The sequence below is a fragment of the Bufo gargarizans genome, chromosome 6 (genome assembly GCF_014858855.1).
Source record: "Bufo gargarizans isolate SCDJY-AF-19 chromosome 6, ASM1485885v1, whole genome shotgun sequence".
Taxonomy (NCBI): Eukaryota; Metazoa; Chordata; class Amphibia; order Anura; family Bufonidae; genus Bufo; species Bufo gargarizans.
The window spans coordinates 176,879,828-176,902,484 of record NC_058085.1 but is presented as its reverse complement, the minus strand read 5'-3'; the positions used below and the strand labels follow the sequence as shown (position 1 = coordinate 176,902,484).

The 22,657-nt window shown below is 43.4% G+C and overlaps 1 protein-coding gene across 16 annotated transcripts in view; it reads right to left on the bottom strand.

The window, feature by feature from the left end:
* LDB3 (LIM domain binding 3) overlaps positions 1 to 22,657 on the bottom strand; it is a 205,526-nt gene that overhangs the window by 120,050 nt on the left and 62,819 nt on the right. For all 16 annotated transcript variants that reach the window (XM_044300293.1, XM_044300294.1, XM_044300292.1 and 13 more), the window contains one exon: positions 1,869 to 1,944. In XM_044300293.1, the coding sequence (XP_044156228.1) occupies positions 1,869 to 1,944 (76 nt within the window). The remainder of the gene's footprint in view (positions 1 to 1,868; positions 1,945 to 22,657) is intronic.

Here is a 22,657-nt window from a genome sequence, read left to right as displayed (position 1 = left end):
TGAGATGTGTACCTCCATTTCCAGCAAAACTTTTTTTTAGCTCTTGCTGGGAGTGTCAAGTAGAAGTAGAAGCTGTAAATGACCTTTTATGTTCACAGAATCACACTATTAGACACTAGCACTACTTTACTCTTAGTTGTGTTATCATCAGACATGCAATTCAAGGTCATGTAGTATAGCCGTTTCTGCATCTTTTTGGCTATAAATACTGTACATGTCCAGTGCTACCAGGATGCAAACGTGGCTCATGTGTAGAACTTGGTATGGCATTTCAGCTCTATTGAAATGAATGAGACTGACCTGCAATACCAAACTCAACCTGTGGACAGTTATGGCGCTGTTCTAAACATTTTTTTTCTAATCCTGTAAAACCCATTCACGATTATTTCAGTCACTATAATGATACAATAAAATATATGTGAATAAATGTTGTGATGAAAGAAACTCATTAATAGCATTGTACATATGTATTTGTTGTCTGGATATGTGACTGACAGTAAAAATATACTATTCCGCATCAGCAACCCAAGGAAACTAAAATATATATTTTGTGCAATGAGAATAGGACATGCATAGACAAAGCTGAAGGGTAGATATGGCTAACAGGCTGCTGATAATTCAACAATGAACAGTTGGGAGAAAATGTTGGTTGAGTAATCTTTAGAATTTGCTGCAACAATTCAGTTTGTGGACATCTACTTCTGCTTCACCTATTCTTCCTACACCTGGTACTAATATTTTAGAGGTTACAATACAAATATAGTAAATTAGATTGACAAATCTCCAAATACACCGCAGAGGAAATCTACATGGATATACAGCAATGATAACATGCCCTATGTTTGGAGACTTTCTTTTTCATTTTTTTCATAGAATTCACTCATTGTGATGCAAAGTCTAGAAATCTTCCGCAAATTTTAGCTGTGAATTTCAGGCAGTCCATGGCTTAGAGCTATCTACAGGCTTTGATCAGGCTGACCTGCTGCATAAAAGAAACAATTTTGATACTCCTGCTATATTTGGATTAGCTGTTTAAGTCATGTCCTAATATATTCCTGGCAGGAGCATCGCTAAATGGCATGCAAAGGTAGCAGTTGCATCCTGGCCAAGGTACTTGAGAGGGCTGCTCAGCTACATAAGATGACACCAGAAGTATAAATGGTGCATGCTGTCAGGCCCTATTACAGTATTTACAGATTTTGAATTGGCACCCAAAGCTTCAAATTACACCTTTTATTCCCAACTGTATATGTTCTTTCAGTTTAAGGCTCCATTCACATTGGCTAATAAAATTCTGATATTCTGTCTCGTCATAGGAACAGAATATCAGAATTGCTGTACCCAGCTGGTGCCTGACTGATCCCATTTACTATAATAGGGTCTGCTGGATTTCCAGCAAGAATACCGGAATTCTGACGGAAAAATACCGCTGCATTCCGGTACTCATGCCAGAAACTTGGTGGACTCCATTATAGTGAAAGGGATATGTTGGGCACTGGTCGTGTCTGGCATATGCCAGATACTACAATTCTGGTGTTCTGTTCCTATGCCGAAAAGGAATACCAGAATTTCAAACAGTGATGTGAATGCAGACTTATGTGTTTCATTAAGTTTGTTCTTACTCTGTGCTGCATGGAAACCATCCACAAGCATGCCAGATGCTGCTTGCAAAGCCTCATGTGTGTTTTGCAAACAACTAGAATAAACACATTAATTACAACAAGAATACCCAATGCTCAATCAAATATAAAAATCCAAACATGACTATTATATGTAATAGTTTAATTAAAAAAATTAAAGTACTAGACTTACATAATAATAAATCTTAAAATATGCTATTTCTGTTGGAAAAATGGTGCAATACGTACCTTCTGATGAGGGATTACCGGCATTGGAGAGTCCATTCTTGGTGTGGCTGTTGGAACTGGACCTGGACGTTTTGACCTGTAAAGAGAGAATTCAGATTTAACAAAAGTGCTCTTGACATTACATGGGCAAATGCTTTGCATGAAATTAGCAGTTGGTTGTATTTCTAAACACATCTTCATACTCGATATACTATTTGAACATTTAGATATTTTTTCCATTTAAAATGAACAAAGGGGTGGAGAGAGTCAGGGTCAGGAATGCCAACCTGATTATTTCTTAGTTTATGGACATTTTTTCAAACAAATCATTGACGGCCAACATTTTTTACAGACCAACTGTAAGATCATAATAAAATCTAAATATTACTAACAATATCTTTCTGGGAGAAATTAATCTAAATGCATTTGCAACATCTCTTGTGATCTATAAAAAGGTAAGAATTATCTGCACAGGCACATCTCATTTTTCTTATAGACAGTGTATATAAGAAACTATTTTGGGTTGCAAAGGTAGCACTTAACACCAATACCCTGGTTCCTATGGATTTCCAATAGCCTTTGTGCCACACCAGTATTATAAAAAGTATATGATATGTGGGAGCCCTGTTACATATTTTATATTGATGCTCAAAAGTTTCAGGTTAGGCCTCCAGAATCTGGAATTCTTTACACTAGAATAGGACACATGGAGATCAGCATGGGTGACTGTGGCAGTCTTGACTCCTTTAGCTGCTAGATGTCATAGCACTGTTATTGAAATTTGACCACTAGGCTGCGGGATGTATCGACAGGGGTGTGCAAAAGTAGAAGTCACAGCTGAGCCCTGATGCCTGAGAAGATGCCACTATTAAAAATGCGAGTAAAGAGTTGAACGGCACACCTCTGTGGTGAAGGTGGTGCTCAGTGGTATACAAAGTTTATGCAATTGAAGAGTAAACCACGGCACTCTAGTTGCTGTTTCGTTAAATGCTTATTTATTGGAAAGTTTATTTTAAGTTTTTTCAACTTTTTTATCTATCCAGCGAATAATATTTAGCCACTGGCCAACATTTCGGTCAACAATAGACCTTGATCACGGCCTTAGTCATGGTGCTTGTAGTTTGGCTGGATGGCGCCATCCAGCCTAACTACAAGCACAATGACTAAGGCAGTGATTAAAGTCTACTGTTGAACGAAACGTTGGCCAGTGGCTAAATATTAGCTGTTTTTGCCTAACGTTTATCTCTTGTCTTTCTAATGCCTTTCTTTGAAAAACACATTTATGATAATATGCATATTACTTATAATAATATTCATAATTATAGTAGTAAAATTTTGTCTTAAGATTGTATGTTTTTTTCTTTTTATAGGTTCTCTGCCTAGGATTACTTTCCTTGATATGACTGATTAAAAAGAGATATCTGGTAAACCTGAATCAATCTGGTCTCCTTTATTAAACTTTATTACTTTTGTGTGTATGTAATACTTTATACACTTTTTTTACTTAAATTATACCGTTGTTCCATAGTAGGGCTGCAGTTAAGTATTTTCGGGTTTTCCAAAACTTAAATAAAGCACAAGCATAACAAAGTAATACGATGGAACTAGAACTAGGAAGTATATTTATTATTCCTCTTGACTTTTTTTTACAGTATTTACTGGGGTCCAGGCTAGTCAGCCAGCAAAGCAGAACTGCAAACACCAGAGCGAGAAACTAACAAGTTTTCTTGTAAAAACTGGATTACATCTGGTGGGAAGATTATTTCAGTCACAAAGTACAGTGATTGCCATGAACGGCCTCCTGCCATATACATTTTAGAGAACAAGCATTCATTCTGCCTTTCAGTAAAGAAATTGCTTTTCCTTGTCAAGAATTCTCAAAATGATTTCCCATCTCTGGCTTATTTTAGCATCTCCCATAAATATGAAAAACAATATGCTATCAATAATCAATTAGCTATGTATGGAAGTTTCTTTTCTTATACTAATGGGTGTATATTGTGTATTTTTCCCCCCACAAAATTTGCAATATCTCTTTTTGCAATTTTTGAATGGGAACCTTTATTGTTCCCTCCAAGCCTATATAAATCTGTCTTGATCATGTGATGATAATGCAGATGCATGGCTCATTATCAGAACTGTGTGATCAATACAGATTTTAACCCCCTAAAGAGTGTTTTTCGGTCTTAAATGACTAGATGTTTCTTTTTGCTATTTTACACATGTGGTGGTTAAACAGACCTAACTTTTTTTTTCCTTTTTTTTGGTACCGCAATCATTTTTGCGCCATTTTTTCATGAGACATAAGACAGGGCTGTGTTTTAATATCATCTGTTAAAGAAATATTTTTTTCTTGAGTTTTATTTATGCAAAACTACCACAGCCGCATGCAGTGCACTGTCCTGCAGGCCGAGGGCATGAGGGACAGAGAGGATAGAAGTGGTGGCTGCGGCAATGAGTAAGGTTGTAGTTCTTATAGTGTCAAACCCTGCTCCAGCGCTCCCCAATGACAGGCGTGCAGTGGATGGAGGGGCACACCTTTTCTTCTCTTGGGTGCACACCCTGAATTTAGGGGCTCCTGTCTGGTGTTGGCTAGGGTGCCCTTCCTGTTAGATGAGTAGCAGCATGCAAGGCAGTAGACCAGGATGACTCCTGCATAACGGACTCCTGGAGCGGAAACTCGTACTTTTAAAACACAAGTTCACTCAACGCCATATTCCTGATGTCTATTTAAAGCCTGAGGATATCTCGTTTATAGTAAAAAGATGTAATATGTTTCACGGTTTAAGGCCTTAAGAACATGAACGTATTTTTATAACGTGTCTTTTCCGCTTTTTTTGCGGACCGTGTATGGAACCATTCATTTCAATGGGTCCGCAAAAAAAACCCGGAAGGTACTCCGTGTCCATTCCGTTTGCATATGTCCTTATTTCCGTTCCGCAAATAAATAGAACATGTCCTATTATTGTCCGCATTACGGTCAAGGATAGGACTTTTCTGTTAGGGGCAGCTGTTTCGTTCCGCAAAATAGGGAATGCACATGGATGTCATCCGTATTTTTTGCGGATCCGTTTTTTGCAGACCGCAAAATACATACGGTTGTGTGCATGAGGCCTAATAGTTTCCTAGCATGGTCATCTCCCCTGTATGGTCAAAAAACTCTCCCTATTCCCTGAAAAAAAAAAACGTCTTAAAATAATTAAATGATGAACATTCAATGACCACAACCACAGATCGATAAAACTGACAAATTGATTTGAATTTGATATTAATTTATATAGCACCAACATATTCTGCAGTGCTATTCAGATATTGGCATCACTAACATTGGCTCCCTTCCGAATCTAAATTCCAAATGAACTTTAAGCGGGTTTTTGGAGTGTTGGATTAAACCTTACAGATTTTGAAGATTGTGCCCATAGTTGGCAAAAGTAATAGCCACTAAGCCATAATGCTACAGTGGGTCTGGTTATGTGACTGGGTCAGTTTTCAAGGTCTTCCATGCAAAGAAACTGTCACACAACCATGTCTAATCCTGCAAAAGTTAGTGCTTATTCACAAATCCGTGAATCATGGACTTATGCTGTCTGTTTTCTACAGACAACACTCATATCCATTAATTTTCGGGTATTTATTCACACATCCTTGCTTTTCCTCCTACCATTGTTCAATGAAAAAAACAATGGGAGAATGCAGTACTATCACGAAACAGCGGGTGCGAACCCACTGTGCCGCGCGTCCTACCTCCTCTAAGGGCGTTGTCTAAGTGAACCCCTCGATCTTCACAGTACCCCTGATGGTGGGGATAGACTTTCCCGAGGGGAACACCAGATCGCTACCTCTTGAGGAGAATAGGCACACGAGGCAGCTGGTCCAGGCAGACCAGGAGGTACCTGAGAAAGGTACCAGAAGTACAAGCGATGTCAGCAGGTGGGGTCATTACCAGGAGCAACAGTGCAGGACCAAAGGATGAGGCAGAGGTGAAGTCAGACACACAAAAGGTCAGGGCAGGTGGCACAGATACAGGTCAGGCAATACAGGTCGGCAACAGGAGAGTCAAGTTAAGCAGGCAGGGATCAAACGGGTAGCAGAATCCAGGAACACAAGTATGAATTAGGAACACAGGAAAACAAGCGGATATCAGGAACCTTAGCAGGACACAAGGTCCTTGACACTGAGGCATCTGGGAAGGGGGCTGAGCCACTTATATATGTGCAGGAGGGCAAGGATTGGTTAATGAGGTCACGTGACCTAACCCATAAAGCCCAGGAAGTCTGATCTTAATCCAATTTAAATGTTGTGGAGGGACGTAAAGTAAGCAGTTTATGTAAGGAAACCCAGCAAGTTGTTTTGTTTTTGAATGGGATAAAATTCCTCCAAACCACTGTACAGGATTAATCAATAACTACCGGAAATGTTTAGTTGCGGTTATTGCTGAACTAAGGGGTCACACCAGATACTGAAAGCAAAGGTTCACACTTCAAATACTCTCGCAACTCACAGATATGTGATATTGGGTCATTTTCCTCATTAAATAAATGACCAAGCCTAATATGTTTTACACTTTTGTTTGATTTGGTTATATTTATCTACTTTTGGGACTTGTGTGAAAATATGATGTAGTTTTAGGTCAAATTTATGCAGAAATATAGAATATTCTAAAGGATTCGTGAACTTTTAAGCACCACTCAACTTTTATTTTAGCCCTACTTGCTGGTAGAAAGGTAATTAGCATATCATAAAAGTAAGTTTTTGGCTAAATCTACTGAACGAAAATTATTAATAACATAATGTATGGCAATATGGCAGGATAGGGATTATAAGTAGACAAAAAAATAATAATGCGTTTAGTGGGGTGACAGAAGCCCTTTAAGGAAAGTTTCCATAAATATACATTAATGCATGTTTGGTGGAGTGAGTTCCACAAAGTGTGACCTGCAATTTCTTTATTTTTATCCTAGCACTGAGGCCTGTGCACACACGTGGCTGAACCTGGTCCTACAGCTCAGCTCTGTTATTCATAGCCCCATCAATAATCATCAATTATTGCATGTCTGAAATGGAGTTTTGTATAATGCAGTAAATGCACCCGCTGGCTCTTTGATTATTAAACGGGGATTCCCATCACAGACAATGGGGGCATATCCCTAGAACGAGAATGGAGCGGGAAGAGTTGCGGCTGGAGGACCCCGGGGTCCGGCAACCACCAAGTGCTTCTTCCTGCTGCTCCCATACATGTGAATGGGAGCACACCAAACATGTGCAGCCCCCGCTCTCATTCATTTCTATGGGGCCGATGGAAATAGCCGAGCCAGAAATGAATCGAGAGCGGCTGCGCATGTGCAGTGCGCCCTCCAATACTTTCCCCGCTCCATTCTCCGGAGGTGGGACCCGCACCTACAGTGGCGGAAATAATTATTTGACCCCTCACTGATTTTGTAAGTTTGTCCAATGACAAAGAAATGAAAAGTCTCAGAACAGTATCATTTCAATGGTAGGTTTATTGTAACAGTGGCAGATAGCACATCAAAAGGAAAATCGAAAAAATAACTTTAAATAAAAGATAGCAACTGATTTGCATTTCATTGAGTGAAATAAGTATTTGAACCCTCTAACAAAAAAAGACTTAATACTTGGTGGAAAAACCCTTGTTTGCAAGCACAGAGGTCAAACGTTTCTTGTAATTGATGACCAAGTTTGCGCACATTTTAGGAGGAATGTTGGTCCACTCCTCTTTGCAGATCATCTCTAAATCCCTAAGGTTTCGAGGCTGTCTCTGTGCAACTCTGAGCTTGAGCTCCCTCCATAGGTTTTCGATTGGATTAAGGTCCGGAGACTGACTAGGCCACTCCATGACCTTAATGTGCTTCTTCTTGAGCCACTCCTTTGTTGCCTTTGCTGTATGTTTTGGGTCATTGTCGTGCTGGAACACCCATCCACGACCCATTTTCAGTTTCCTGGCAGAGGGAAGGAGGTTGTCGCTCAGGATTTCACGATACATGGCTCCGTCCATTTTCCCGTTTATGCGAATAAGTTGTCCTGTGCCCTTAGCAGAAAAACACCCCTAAAGCAAAATGTTTCCACCCCCATGCTTGACGGTGGGGACGGTGTTTTGGGGGTCATAGGCAGCATTTTTCTTCCTCCAAACACAGCGAGTTGAGTTAATGCCAAAGAGCTCTATTTTGGTCTCATCAGACCACAGCACCTTCTCCCAGTCACTCTCTGAATCATTCAGGTGTTCATTGGCAAACTTCAGACGGGCCTGCACATGTGCCTTCCTGAGCAGGGGGACCTTGTGAGCCCTGCAGAATTTTAATCCATTGCGGTGTAATGTGTTTCCAATGGTTTTCTTGGTGACTGTGGTCCCTGCTAATTTGAGGTCATTAACTAACTCCTCCCGTGTAGTTCTAGGATGCTTTTTCACCTTTCTCAGAACCATTGACACCCCACGAGGTGAGATCTTGCGTGGAGCCCCAGAGCGAGGTCGATTGATGGTCATTTTGTGCTCCTTCCATTTTCGAACAATCGCACCAACAGTTGTCACCTTCTCTCCCAGCTTCTTGCTAATGGTTTTGTAGCCCATTCCAGCCTTGTGCAGGTCTACAATTTTGTCTCTGACATCCTTGGACAGCTCTTTGGTCTTTCCCATGTTGGAGAGTTTGGAGTCTGCTTGATTGATTGATTCTGTGGACAGGTGTCTTTTATACAGGTGACTAGTTAAGACATGTGTCCTTAATGAGGGTGACTAATTGAGTAGAAGTGTCTAACCACTCTGTGGGAGCCAGAACTCTTAATGGTTGGTAGGGGTTCAAATACTTATTTCACTCAATGAAATGCAAATCAGTTGCTATCTTTTATTTAAAGTTATTTTTTCGATTTTCCTTTTGATGTGCTATCTGCCACTGTTACAATAAACCTACCATTGAAATGATACTGTTCTGAGACTTTTCATTTCTTTGTCATTGGACAAACTTACAAAATCAGTGAGGGGTCAAATAATTATTTCCGCCACTGTGTCAGACAATGAGGGCATATCCTAGCTATATGCCCCCATTGTCTGTCATGATGGCAACACCCCATTAATTATTACTTTACCTATAGTTTATAGACATGAGTTTTTGTCCTTTAAAAACATTTTGCAGAGATGCCATAAAGAAACGGATTACTCATATTCCACCTGTCTCTATTCTTAACCTTGTAGTGCTTTTATGTGTGATCTTGTCCATCCACAATTTCACAACTCATGAGAAAAAAGACACCTAAGAATTGCCTGTAATCATCCCACGTTTTTACAGCTCGCCTCATTCGGTAGTCCATTCAGACATCCTTTGTAGCTGCAAATACCCAGAAATTGTGAGGAGCCAAAACTATAATGTCTTTCTATTTTTCTCTGCTAGATAGAGGCAAAGTGGTGTTAAGTGAACTATACACATTGTCTGCTTTCAATAAAACTAGTTTTCAGCCAACATAAACATTTGGTGAAGATTTGTTGTTCATTTTCTATTGAATCATTGGTTCCTATATTTTATGAGATAGCTTTTTTGGAACGCTTGTTTTCTTAGTATGAGATGTTGAACGTGGTTTTCATTAAATGTATTTTATACAGGGAAAAACAAAATGCCCAAGCCACAAATAGCTCTTTTGGTTTGTATAACTGCAAGTACTGGTAAATACTGAAATTATTGACAGATCAATAAAACACAAATGGACCCCATTAGGAAACAGTTCACAATCGATGTGTTTGGATTTGGTTATTGGAATAGCCTTGAGAGAAATTAATATGTAGATATTTCAAAGAGAAGAAGAGGATAAGATGCTGCTAGACAAAAGGGGTCATTTATTATCCAGAAATATGTCTATATTAGGCATATTTCTGGTGCGGATTGTGGCACAACTACAAACCGGATTCCCAAAAAGTTGGGACACTAAACAGATCAAACGTTTAATCCGAGTAAATGTATCATTTTAAAGGAAAAATACGTTGATTCAAATTTTCACAGTGTCAACAAATCCCAAAAAAGTTGGGACAAGTAGCAATAAGAGGCTGGAAAAAGTAAATTTGAGCATAACGAAGAGCTGGAAGACCAATTAACACTAATTAGGTCAATTGGCAACATGATTGGGTATAAAAAGAGATTCTCAGAGTGGCAGTGTCTCTCAGAAGCCAAGATGGGTAGAGGATCACCAATTCCCACAATGTTGCGCAGAAAGATAGTGGAGCAATATCAGAAAGGTGTTACCCAGCGAAAAAATTGCAAAGACTTTGCATCTATCATCATCAACTGTGCATAACATCATCCGAAGACTCAGAGAATCTGGAACAATCTCTGCGCATAAGGGTCAAGGCCGTAAAACCATACTGGATGCCCGTGATCTCCGGGCCCTTAAACGACACTGCACCACAAACAGTGAAACTGCGAATGGCTCTGTAAAGGAAATCACAGAATGGGCTCAGGAATACTTCCAGAAATCATTGTCAGTGAACACAATCCACCGTGCCATCCGCCGTTACCAGCTGAAACTCTACAGTGCAAAGAAGAAGCCATTTCTAAGCAAAATCCACAAGCTCAGGCGTTTTCACTGGGCCAGGGATCATTTAAAATGGAGTGTGGCAAAATGGAAGACTGTTCTGTGGTCAGACGAGTCACGATTCAAAGTTCTTTTTGGAAATCTGGGACGCCATGTCATCCGGACCAAAGAGGACAAGGACAACCCAAGTTGTTATCAACGGTCAGTTCAGAAGCCTGCATCTCTGATGGTATAGGGTTGCATGAGTGCGTGTGGCATGGGCAGCTTGCATGTCTGGAAAGGCACCATCAATGCAGAAAAATATATTCAGGTTCTAGAACAACATATGCTCCCATCCAGACGTCATCTCTTTCAGGGAAGACCCTGCATTTTTCAACAAGATAATGCCAGACCACATTCTGCATCAATCACAACATCATGGCTGCGTAGGGGAAGGATCCGGGTACTGAAATGGCCAGTCTGCAGTCCAGATCTTTCACCTATAGAGAACATTTGGTACATCATAAAGAGGAAGGTGCAACAAAGAAGGCCCAAGACTAGAGTTGAGCGAACACCTGGATGTTCGGGTTCGAGAAGTTCGGCCGAACATCCCGGAAATGTTCGGGTTCGGGATCCGAACCCGATCCGAACTTCGTCCCGAACCCGAACCCCATTGAAGTCAATGGGGACCCGAACTTTTCGGCACTAAAAAGGCTGTAAAACAGCCCAGGAAAGAGCTAGAGGGCTGCAAAAGGCAGCAACATGTAGGTAAATCCCCTGCAAACAAATGTGGATAGGGAAATGAATTAAAATAAAAATTAAATAAATAAAAATTAACCAAAATCAATTGGAGAGAGGTTCCATAGCAGAGAATCTGGCTTCCCGTCACCCACCACTGGAACAGTCCATTCTCAGATATTTAGGCCCCGGCACCCAGGCAGAGGAGAGAGGTCCCGTAACAGAGAATCTGTCTTCATGTCAGCAGAGAATTAGTCTGCATGTCATAGCAGAGAATGAGGCTTCACGTCAGCCACCACTGCAACAGTCCATTGGCATATATTTAGGCCCAGCACCCAGGCAGAGGAGGGAGGTCCCGTAACAGAGAATCTGTCTTCATGTCAGCAGAGAATTAGTCTGCATGTCATAGCAGAGAATGAGGCTTCACGTCAGCCACCACTGCAACAGTCCATTGGCATATATTTAGGCCCAGCACACACACAGGCAGAGGAGAGAGGTCCCGTAACAGAGAATCTGGCTTCATGTCAGCAGAGAATCAGTCTGCATGTCATAGCAGAGAATGAGGCTTCACGTCAGCCACCACTGCAACAGTCCATTGGCATATATTTAGGCCCAGCACACACACAGGCAGAGGAGAGAGGTCCCGTAACAGAGGATCTGGCTTCATGTCAGCAGAGAATCAGTCTGCATGTCATAGCAGAGAATCAGGCTTCACGTCAGCCACCACTGCAACAGTCCATTGTCATAAATTTAGGCCCAGCACCCAGGCAGAGGAGAGAGGTCCCGTAACAGACAATCTGGCTTCATGTCAGCAGAGAATTAGTCTGCATGTCATAGCAGAGAATGAGGCTTCACGTCAGCCACCACTGCAACAGTCCATTGGCATATATTTAGGCCTAGCACACAGGCAGAGGAGAGAGGTCCCGTAACAGACAATCTGGCTTCATGTCAGCAGAGAATCAGTCTGCATGTCATAGCAGAGAATGAGGCTTCACGTCACCCACCACTGCAACAGTCCATTGGCATATATTTAGGCCTAGCACACAGGCAGAGCAGAGAGGTCCCGTAACAGACAATCTGGCTTCATGACAGCAGAGAATCAGTCTGCATGTCATAGCAGAGAATGAGGCTTCACGTCACCCACCACTGCAACAGTCCATTGGCATATATTTAGGCCTAGCACACAGGCAGAGCAGAGAGGTCCCGTAACAGACGATCTGGCTTCATGTCAGCAGAGAATCAGTCTGCATGTCATAGCAGAGAATGAGGCTTCACGTCAGCCACCACTGCAACAGTCCATTGGCATATATTTAGGCCTAGCACACAGGCAGAGGAGAGAGGTCCCGTAACAGACAATCTGGCTTCATGTCAGCAGAGAATCAGTCTGCATGTCATAGCAGAGAATGAGGCTTCACGTCAGCCACCACTGCAACAGTCCATTGGCATATATTTAGGCCCAGCACCCAGGCAGAGGAGGGAGGTCCCGTAACAGACAATCTGGCTTCATGTCAGCAGAGAATCAGTCTGCATGTCATAGCAGAGAATGAGGCTTCACGTCACCCACCACTGCAACAGTCCATTGGCATATATTTAGGCCCAGCACCCAGGCAGAGGAGGGAGGTCCCGTAACAGAGAATCTGTCTTCATGTCAGCAGAGAATTAGTCTGCATGTCATAGCAGAGAATGAGGCTTCACGTCAGCCACCACTGCAACAGTCCATTGGCATATATTTAGGCCCAGCACCCAGGCAGAGGAGGGAGGTCCCGTAACAGAGAATCTGTCTTCATGTCAGCAGAGAATTAGTCTGCATGTCATAGCAGAGAATGAGGCTTCACGTCAGCCACCACTGCAACAGTCCATTGGCATATATTTAGGCCCAGCACACACACAGGCAGAGGAGAGAGGTCCCGTAACAGACAATCTGGCTTCATGTCAGCAGAGAATTAGTCTGCATGTCATAGCAGAGAATGAGGCTTCACGTCAGCCACCACTGCAACAGTCCATTGGCATATATTTAGGCCCAGCACACACACAGGCAGAGGAGAGAGGTCCCGTAACAGAGAATCTGTCTTCATGTCAGCAGAGAATTAGTCTGCATGTCATAGCAGAGAATGAGGCTTCACGTCAGCCACCACTGCAACAGTCCATTGGCATATATTTAGGCCCAGCACACACACAGGCAGAGGAGAGAGGTCCCGTAACAGAGAATCTGTCTTCATGTCAGCAGAGAATTAGTCTGCATGTCATAGCAGAGAATGAGGCTTCACGTCAGCCACCACTGCAACAGTCCATTGGCATATATTTAGGCCCAGCACACACACAGGCAGAGGAGAGAGGTCCCGTAACAGAGAATCTGTCTTCATGTCAGCAGAGAATTAGTCTGCATGTCATAGCAGAGAATCAGGCTTCACGTCACCCACCACTGCAACAGTCCATTGGCATATATTTAGGCCCAGCACCCAGGCAGAGGAGGGAGGTCCCGTAACAGAGAATCTGTCTTCATGTCAGCAGAGAATTAGTCTGCATGTCATAGCAGAGAATGAGGCTTCACGTCACCCACCACTGCAACAGTCCATTGGCATATATTTAGGCCTAGCACACAGGCAGAGGAGAGGTTCATTCAACTTTGGGTAGCCTCGCAATATAATGGTAAAATGAAAATAAAAATAGGATTGAATGAGGAAGTGCCCTGGAGTCCAATAATATATGGTTATGGGGAGGTAGTTAATGTCTAATCTGGACAAGGGACGGACAGGTCCTGTGGGATCCATGCCTGGTTCATTTTTATGAACGTCAGCTTGTCCACATTGGCTGTAGACAGGCGGCTGCGTTTGTCTGTAATGACGCCCCCTGCCGTGCTGAATACACGTTCAGACAAAACGCTGGCTGCCGGGCAGGCCAGCACCTCCAAGGCATAAAAGGCTAGCTCTGGCCACGTGGACAATTTAGAGACCCAGAAGTTGAATGGGGCCGAACCATCAGTCAGTACGTGGAGGGGTGTGCACACGTACTGTTCCACCATGTTAGTGAAATGTTGCCTCCTGCTAACACGTTGCGTATCAGGTGGTGGTGCAGTTAGCTGTGGCGTGTTGACAAAAGTTTTCCACATCTCTGCCATGCTAACCCTGCCCTCAGAGGAGCTGGCCGTGACACAGCTGCCTTGGCGACCTCTTGCTCCTCCTCTGCCTTGGCCTTGGGCTTCCACTTGTTCCCCTGTGACATTTGGGAATGCTCTCAGTAGCGCGTCTACCAACGTGCGCTTGTACTCGCGCATCTTCCTATCACGCTCCAGTGCAGGAAGTAAGGTGGGCACATTGTCTTTGTAGCGTGGATCCAGCAGGGTGGCAACCCAGTAGTCCGCACAGGTTAAAATGTGGGCAACTCTGCTGTCGTTGCGCAGGCACTGCAGCATGTAGTCGCTCATGTGTGCCAGGCTGCCCAGGGGTAAGGACAAGCTGTCCTCTGTGGGAGGCGTATCGTCATCGTCCTGCCTTTCCCCCCAGCCACGCACCAGTGATGGACCCGAGCTGCGTTGGGTGCCACCCCGCTGTGACCATGCTTCATCCTCATCCTCCTCCACCTCCTCCTCATCCTCGTCCTCCTCGTCCTCCAGTAGTGGGCCCTGGCTGGCCACATTTGTACCTGGCCTCTGCTGTTGCCAAAAACCTCCCTCTGAGTCACTTCGAAGAGACTGGCCTGAAAGTGCTAAAAATGACCCCTCTTCCTCCTCCTCCTCCTCCTCCTGGGCCACCTCCTCTTCCATCATCGCCCTAAGTGTTTTCTCAAGGAGACATAGAAGTGGTATTGTAACGCTGATAACGGTGTCATCGCCACTGGCCATGTTGGTGGAGTACTCGAAACAGCGCAACAGGGCACACAGGTCTCGCATGGAGGCCCAGTCATTGGTGGTGAAGTGGTGCTGTTCTGTAGTGCGACTGACCCGTGCGTGCTGCAGCTGAAACTCCACTATGGCCTGCTGCTGCTCGCACAGTCTGTCCAGCATGTGCAAGGTGGAGTTCCACCTGGTGGGCACGTCGCATATGAGGCGGTGAGCGGGAAGGCCGAAGTTACGCTGTAGCGCAGACAGGCGAGCAGCAGCAGGATGTGAATGCCGGAAGCGCGAACAGACGGCCCGCACTTTATGCAGCAGCTCTGACATGTCGGGGTAGTTGTGAATGAACTTCTGCACCACCAAATTCAGCACATGCGCCAAGCAAGGGATGTGCGTCAAATTGGCTAGTCCCAGAGCTGCAACGAGATTTCGCCCATTATCACACACCACCAGGCCGGGCTTGAGGCTCACCGGCAGCAACCACTCGTCGGTCTGTTGTTCTATACCCCGCCACAACTCCTGTGCGGTGTGGGGCCTGTCCCCCAAACATATGAGTTTCAGAATGGCCTGCTGACGTTTACCCCGGGCTGTGCTGAAGTTGGTGGTGAAGGTGTGTGGCTGACTGGATGAGCAGGTGGAAGAAGAGGAGGAGGAAGCCGAGAAGGAGGAGGTGGCAACAGGAGGCAAAGAATGTTGCCCTGCGATCCTTGGCGGCGGAAGGACGTGCGCCAAACAGCTCTCCGCCTGGGGCCCAGCTGCCACTACATTTACCCAGTGTGCAGTTAGGGAGATATAGCGTCCCTGGCCGTGCTTACTGGTCCACGTATCTGTGGTTAGGTGGACCTTGCCACAGATGGCGTTGCGCAGTGCACACTTGATTTTATCGGATACTTGGTTGTGCAGGGAAGGCACGGCTCTCTTGGAGAAGTAGTGCCGGCTGGGAACAACATACTGTGGGACAGCAAGCGACATGAGCTGTTTGAAGCTGTCTGTGTCCACCAGCCTAAATGACAGCATTTCATAGGCCAGTAGTTTAGAAATGCTGGCATTCAGGGCCAGGGATCGAGGGTGGCTAGGTGGGAATTTACGCTTTCTATCAAATGTTTGTGAGATGGAGAGCTGAACGCTGGCGTGTGACATGGTTGAGACGCTTGGTGACGGAGGTGGTGGTGGTGGTGTTGGTGGTACATCCCCTGTTTGCTGGGCGGCAGGTGCCAACGTTCCTCCAGAGGCGGAGGAAGAGGCCGAGGCGGCAGCAGCAGAATAGGCCGAGGCGGCAGCAGCAGAAGAGGTAGCAGGGGGAGCCTGAGTGACTTCCTTGGTTTTAAGGTGTTTACTCCACTGCAGTTCATGCTTTGCATGCAGGTGCCTGGTCATGCAGGTTGTGCTCAGGTTCAGAACGTTAATGCCTCGCTTCAGGCTCTGATGGCACAGCGTGCAAACCACTCGGGTCTTGTCGTCAGCACATTGTTTGAAGAAGTGCCATGCCAGGGAACTCCTTGAAGCTGCCTTTGGGGTGCTCGGTCCCAGATGGCGGCGGTCAGTAGCAGGCGGAGTCTCTTGGCGGCGGGTGTTCTGCTTTTGCCCACTGCTCCCTCTTTTGCTACGCTGTTGGCTCGGTCTCACCACTGCCTCTTCCTCCGAACTGTGAAAGTCAGTGGCACGACCTTCATTCCATGTGGGGTCTAGGACCTCATCGTCCCCTGCATCGTCTTCCACCCAGTCTTGATCCCTGACCTCCTGTTCAGTCTGCACACTGCAGAAAGACGCAGCAGTTGGCACCTGTGTTTCGTCATCATCAGAGACATGCTGAGGTGGTATTCCCATGTCCTCATCATCAGGAAACATAAGTGGTTGTGCGTCAGTGCATTCTATGTCTTTCACCGCTGGGGAAGGGCTAGGTGGATGCCCTTGGGAAACCCTGCCAGCGGAGTCTTCAAACAGCATAAGAGACTGCTGCATAACTTGAAGCTGAGACAGTTTCCCTGGTATGCATGGGGGTGATGTGACAGACTGATGGGGTTGGTTTTCAGGCGCCATCTGTGCGCTTTCTGCAGAAGACTGGGTGGGAGATAATGTGAACGTGCTGGATCCACTGTCGGCCACCCAATTGACTAATGCCTGTACCTGCTCAGGCCTTACCATCCTTAGAACGGCATTGGGCCCCACCATATATCGCTGTAAATTCTGGCGGCTACTGGGACCTGAGGTAGTTGGTACACTAGGACGTGTGGATGTGGCAGAACGGCCACGTCCTCTCCCAGCACCAGAGGGTCCACTAACACCACCACGACCATGTCCACGTCCGCGTCCCTTACTAGATGTTTTTCTCATTGTTATGGTTCACCACAACAACAAATATATTATTTGGCCCAATGTATTGTATTCAAATTCAGCGGGATATAAATTTGAGGCCTAGTATTTAGGCGCTGGGTGACCGGTATGGATTTAGTGACAGAATTAGACTTGGAAATGCACAGAAGCGTGTGTGTGAAGTTATTCTGAATGACCCTATGTGCACCTTCAATATGATCTACCCTTTTAGGGATAGATTTCAAATAGCTCTGATATAGCAGAAACGACTAAATTATGAAATTGCTAAATTGGGAATTGTATTTCAACCCAGAACAAAAAATGTGCTTTGACGGACACTAAATAACTTTCCCAGCCACAACAGGACAGCGGTAACGAGAGATTTAGCGGGATATAAATTTGAGGCCTAGTATTTAGGCGCTGGGTGACAGGTATGGGTTTAGTGACAGAATTAGATTTGGAAATGCACAGTAGCGGGTGTGTGAAGTTATTCTGAATGACCCTATGTGCACCTTGAATATTATATACCCTTTTAGGGATAGATTTCAAATAGCTCTGATATAGCAGAAACCACTAAATTATGAAATTGCTAAATTGGGAATTGTATTTCAACCCAGAACAAGAAATGTGCTTGAACGGACACTAAATAACTCGCCCAGCTACAGCACTAGGGACAGATTTAGCGGGATATAAATTTGAGGCCTAGTATTTAGGCGCTGGGTGACAGGTATGGGTTTAGTGCCAGAATTAGACTTGGAAATACACAGTAGCGGGTGTGTGTGAAGTTATTCTGAATGACCCAATGTGCACCTTGAATATTATATACCCTTTTAGGGATAGATTTCAAATAGCTCTGATATAGCAGAAACCACTAAATTATGAAATTGCTAAATTGGGAATTGTATTTCAACCCAGAACAAGAAATGTGCTTGAACGGACACTAAATAACTCGCCCAGCTACAGCACTAAGGACAGATTTAGCGGGATATAAATTTGAGGCCTAGTATTTAGGCGCTGGGTGACAGGTATGGGTTTAGTGCCAGAATTAGACTTGGAAATACACAGTAGCGGGTGTGTGTGAAGTTATTCTGAATGACCCAATGTGCACCTTGAATATTATATACCCTTTTAGGGATAGATTTCAAATAGCTCTGATATAGCAGAAACCACTAAATTATGAAATTGCTAAATTGGGAATTGTATTTCAACCCAGAACAAGAAATGTGCTTGAACGGACACTAAATAACTCGCCCAGCTACAGCACTAGGGACAGATTTAGCGGGATATAAATTTGAGGCCTAGTATTTAGGCGCTGGGTGACAGGTATGGGTTTAGTGCCAGAATTAGACTTGGAAATACACAGTAGCGGGTGTGTGTGAAGTTATTCTGAATGACCCAATGTGCACCTTGAATATTATATACCCTTTTAGGGATAGATTTCAAATAGCTCTGATATAGCAGAAACCACTAAATTATGAAATTGCTAAATTGGGAATTGTATTTCAACCCAGAACAAGAAATGTGCTTGAACGGACACTAAATAACTCGCCCAGCTACAGCACTAGGGACAGATTTAGCGGGATATAAATTTGAGGCCTAGTATTTAGGCGCTGGGTGACAGGTATGGGTTTAGTGCCAGAATTAGACTTGGAAATACACAGTAGCGGGTGTGTGTGAAGTTATTCTGAATGACCCAATGTGCACCTTGAATATTATATACCCTTTTAGGGATAGATTTCAAATAGCTCTGATATAGCAGAAACCACTAAATTATGAAATTGCTAAATTGGGAATTGTATTTCAACCCAGAACAAGAAATGTGCTTGAACGGACACTAAATAACTCGCCCAGCTACAGCACTAGGGACAGATTTAGCGGGATATAAATTTGAGGCCTAGTATTTAGGCGCTGGGTGACAGGTATGGGTTTAGTGCCAGAATTAGACTTGGAAATACACAGTAGCGGGTGTGTGTGAAGTTATTCTGAATGACCCAATGTGCACCTTGAATATTATATACCCTTTTAGGGATAGATTTCAAATAGCTCTGATATAGCAGAAACCACTAAATTATGAAATTGCTAAATTGGGAATTGTATTTCAACCCAGAACAAGAAATGTGCTTGAACGGACACTAAATAACTCGCCCAGCTACAGCACTAGGGACAGATTTAGCGGGATATAAATTTGAGGCCTAGTATTTAGGCGCTGGGTGACAGGTATGGGTTTAGTGCCAGAATTAGACTTGGAAATACACAGTAGCGGGTGTGTGTGAAGTTATTCTGAATGACCCAATGTGCACCTTGAATATTATATACCCTTTTAGGGATAGATTTCAAATAGCTCTGATATAGCAGAAACCACTAAATTATGAAATTGCTAAATTGGGAATTGTATTTCAACCCAGAACAAGAAATGTGCTTGAACGGACACTAAATAACTCGCCCAGCTACAGCACTAGGGACAGATTTAGCGGGATATAAATTTGAGGCCTAGTATTTAGGCGCTGGGTGACAGGTATGGGTTTAGTGCCAGAATTAGACTTGGAAATACACAGTAGCGGGTGTGTGTGAAGTTATTCTGAATGACCCAATGTGCACCTTGAATATTATATACCCTTTTAGGGATAGATTTCAAATAGCTCTGATATAGCAGAAACCACTAAATTATGAAATTGCTAAATTGGGAATTGTATTTCAACCCAGAACAAGAAATGTGCTTGAACGGACACTAAATAACTCGCCCAGCTACAGCACTAAGGACAGATTTAGCGGGATATAAATTTGAGGCCTAGTATTTAGGCGCTGGGTGACAGGTATGGGTTTAGTGCCAGAATTAGACTTGGAAATACACAGTAGCGGGTGTGTGTGAAGTTATTCTGAATGACCCAATGTGCACCTTGAATATTATATACCCTTTTAGGGATAGATTTCAAATAGCTCTGATATAGCAGAAACCACTAAATTATGAAATTGCTAAATTGGGAATTGTATTTCAACCCAGAACAAGAAATGTGCTTGAACGGACACTAAATAACTCGCCCAGCTACAGCACTAAGGACAGATTTAGCGGGATATAAATTTGAGGCCTAGTATTTAGGCGCTGGGTGACAGGTATGGGTTTAGTGCCAGAATTAGACTTGGAAATACACAGTAGCGGGTGTGTGTGAAGTTATTCTGAATGACCCAATGTGCACCTTGAATATTATATACCCTTTTAGGGATAGATTTCAAATAGCTCTGATATAGCAGAAACCACTAAATTATGAAATTGCTAAATTGGGAATTGTATTTCAACCCAGAACAAGAAATGTGCTTGAACGGACACTAAATAACTCGCCCAGCTACAGCACTAGGGACAGATTTAGCGGGATATAAATTTGAGGCCTAGTATTTAGGCGCTGGGTGACAGGTATGGGTTTAGTGCCAGAATTAGACTTGGAAATACACAGTAGCGGGTGTGTGTGAAGTTATTCTGAATGACCCAATGTGCACCTTGAATATTATATACCCTTTTAGGGATAGATTTCAAATAGCTCTGATATAGCAGAAACCACTAAATTATGAAATTGCTAAATTGGGAATTGTATTTCAACCCAGAACAAGAAATGTGCTTGAACGGACACTAAATAACTCGCCCAGCTACAGCACTAGGGACAGATTTAGCGGGATATAAATTTGAGGCCTAGTATTTAGGCGCTGGGTGACAGGTATGGGTTTAGTGCCAGAATTAGACTTGGAAATACACAGTAGCGGGTGTGTGTGAAGTTATTCTGAATGACCCAATGTGCACCTTGAATATTATATACCCTTTTAGGGATAGATTTCAAATAGCTCTGATATAGCAGAAACCACTAAATTATGAAATTGCTAAATTGGGAATTGTATTTCAACCCAGAACAAGAAATGTGCTTGAACGGACACTAAATAACTCGCCCAGCTACAGCACTAGGGACAGATTTAGCGGGATATAAATTTGAGGCCTAGTATTTAGGCGCTGGGTGACAGGTATGGGTTTAGTGCCAGAATTAGACTTGGAAATACACAGTAGCGGGTGTGTGTGAAGTTATTCTGAATGACCCAATGTGCACCTTGAATATTATATACCCTTTTAGGGATAGATTTCAAATAGCTCTGATATAGCAGAAACCACTAAATTATGAAATTGCTAAATTGGGAATTGTATTTCAACCCAGAACAAGAAATGTGCTTGAACGGACACTAAATAACTCGCCCAGCTACAGCACTAAGGACAGATTTAGCGGGATATAAATTTGAGGCCTAGTATTTAGGCGCTGGGTGACAGGTATGGGTTTAGTGCCAGAATTAGACTTGGAAATACACAGTAGCGGGTGTGTGTGAAGTTATTCTGAATGACCCAATGTGCACCTTGAATATTATATACCCTTTTAGGGATAGATTTCAAATAGCTCTGATATAGCAGAAACCACTAAATTATGAAATTGCTAAATTGGGAATTGTATTTCAACCCAGAACAAGAAATGTGCTTGAACGGACACTAAATAACTCGCCCAGCTACAGCACTAAGGACAGATTTAGCGGGATATAAATTTGAGGCCTAGTATTTAGGCGCTGGGTGACAGGTATGGGTTTAGTGCCAGAATTAGACTTGGAAATACACAGTAGCGGGTGTGTGTGAAGTTATTCTGAATGACCCAATGTGCACCTTGAATATTATATACCCTTTTAGGGATAGATTTCAAATAGCTCTGATATAGCAGAAACCACTAAATTATGAAATTGCTAAATTGGGAATTGTATTTCAACCCAGAACAAGAAATGTGCTTGAACGGACACTAAATAACTCGCCCAGCTACAGCACTAAGGGACAGATTTAGCGGGATATAAATTTGAGGCCTAGTATTTAGGCGCTGGGTGACAGGTATGGGTTTAGTGCCAGAATTAGACTTGGAAATACACAGTAGCGGGTGTGTGTGAAGTTATTCTGAATGACCCAATGTGCACCTTGAATATTATATACCCTTTTAGGGATAGATTTCAAATAGCTCTGATATAGCAGAAACCACTAAATTATGAAATTGCTAAATTGGGAATTGTATTTCAACCCAGAACAAGAAATGTGCTTGAACGGACACTAAATAACTCGCCCAGCTACAGCACTAGGGACAGATTTAGCGGGATATAAATTTGAGGCCTAGTATTTAGGCGCTGGGTGACAGGTATGGGTTTAGTGCCAGAATTAGACTTGGAAATACACAGTAGCGGGTGTGTGTGAAGTTATTCTGAATGACCCAATGTGCACCTTGAATATTATATACCCTTTTAGGGATAGATTTCAAATAGCTCTGATATAGCAGAAACCACTAAATTATGAAATTGCTAAATTGGGAATTGTATTTCAACCCAGAACAAGAAATGTGCTTGAACGGACACTAAATAA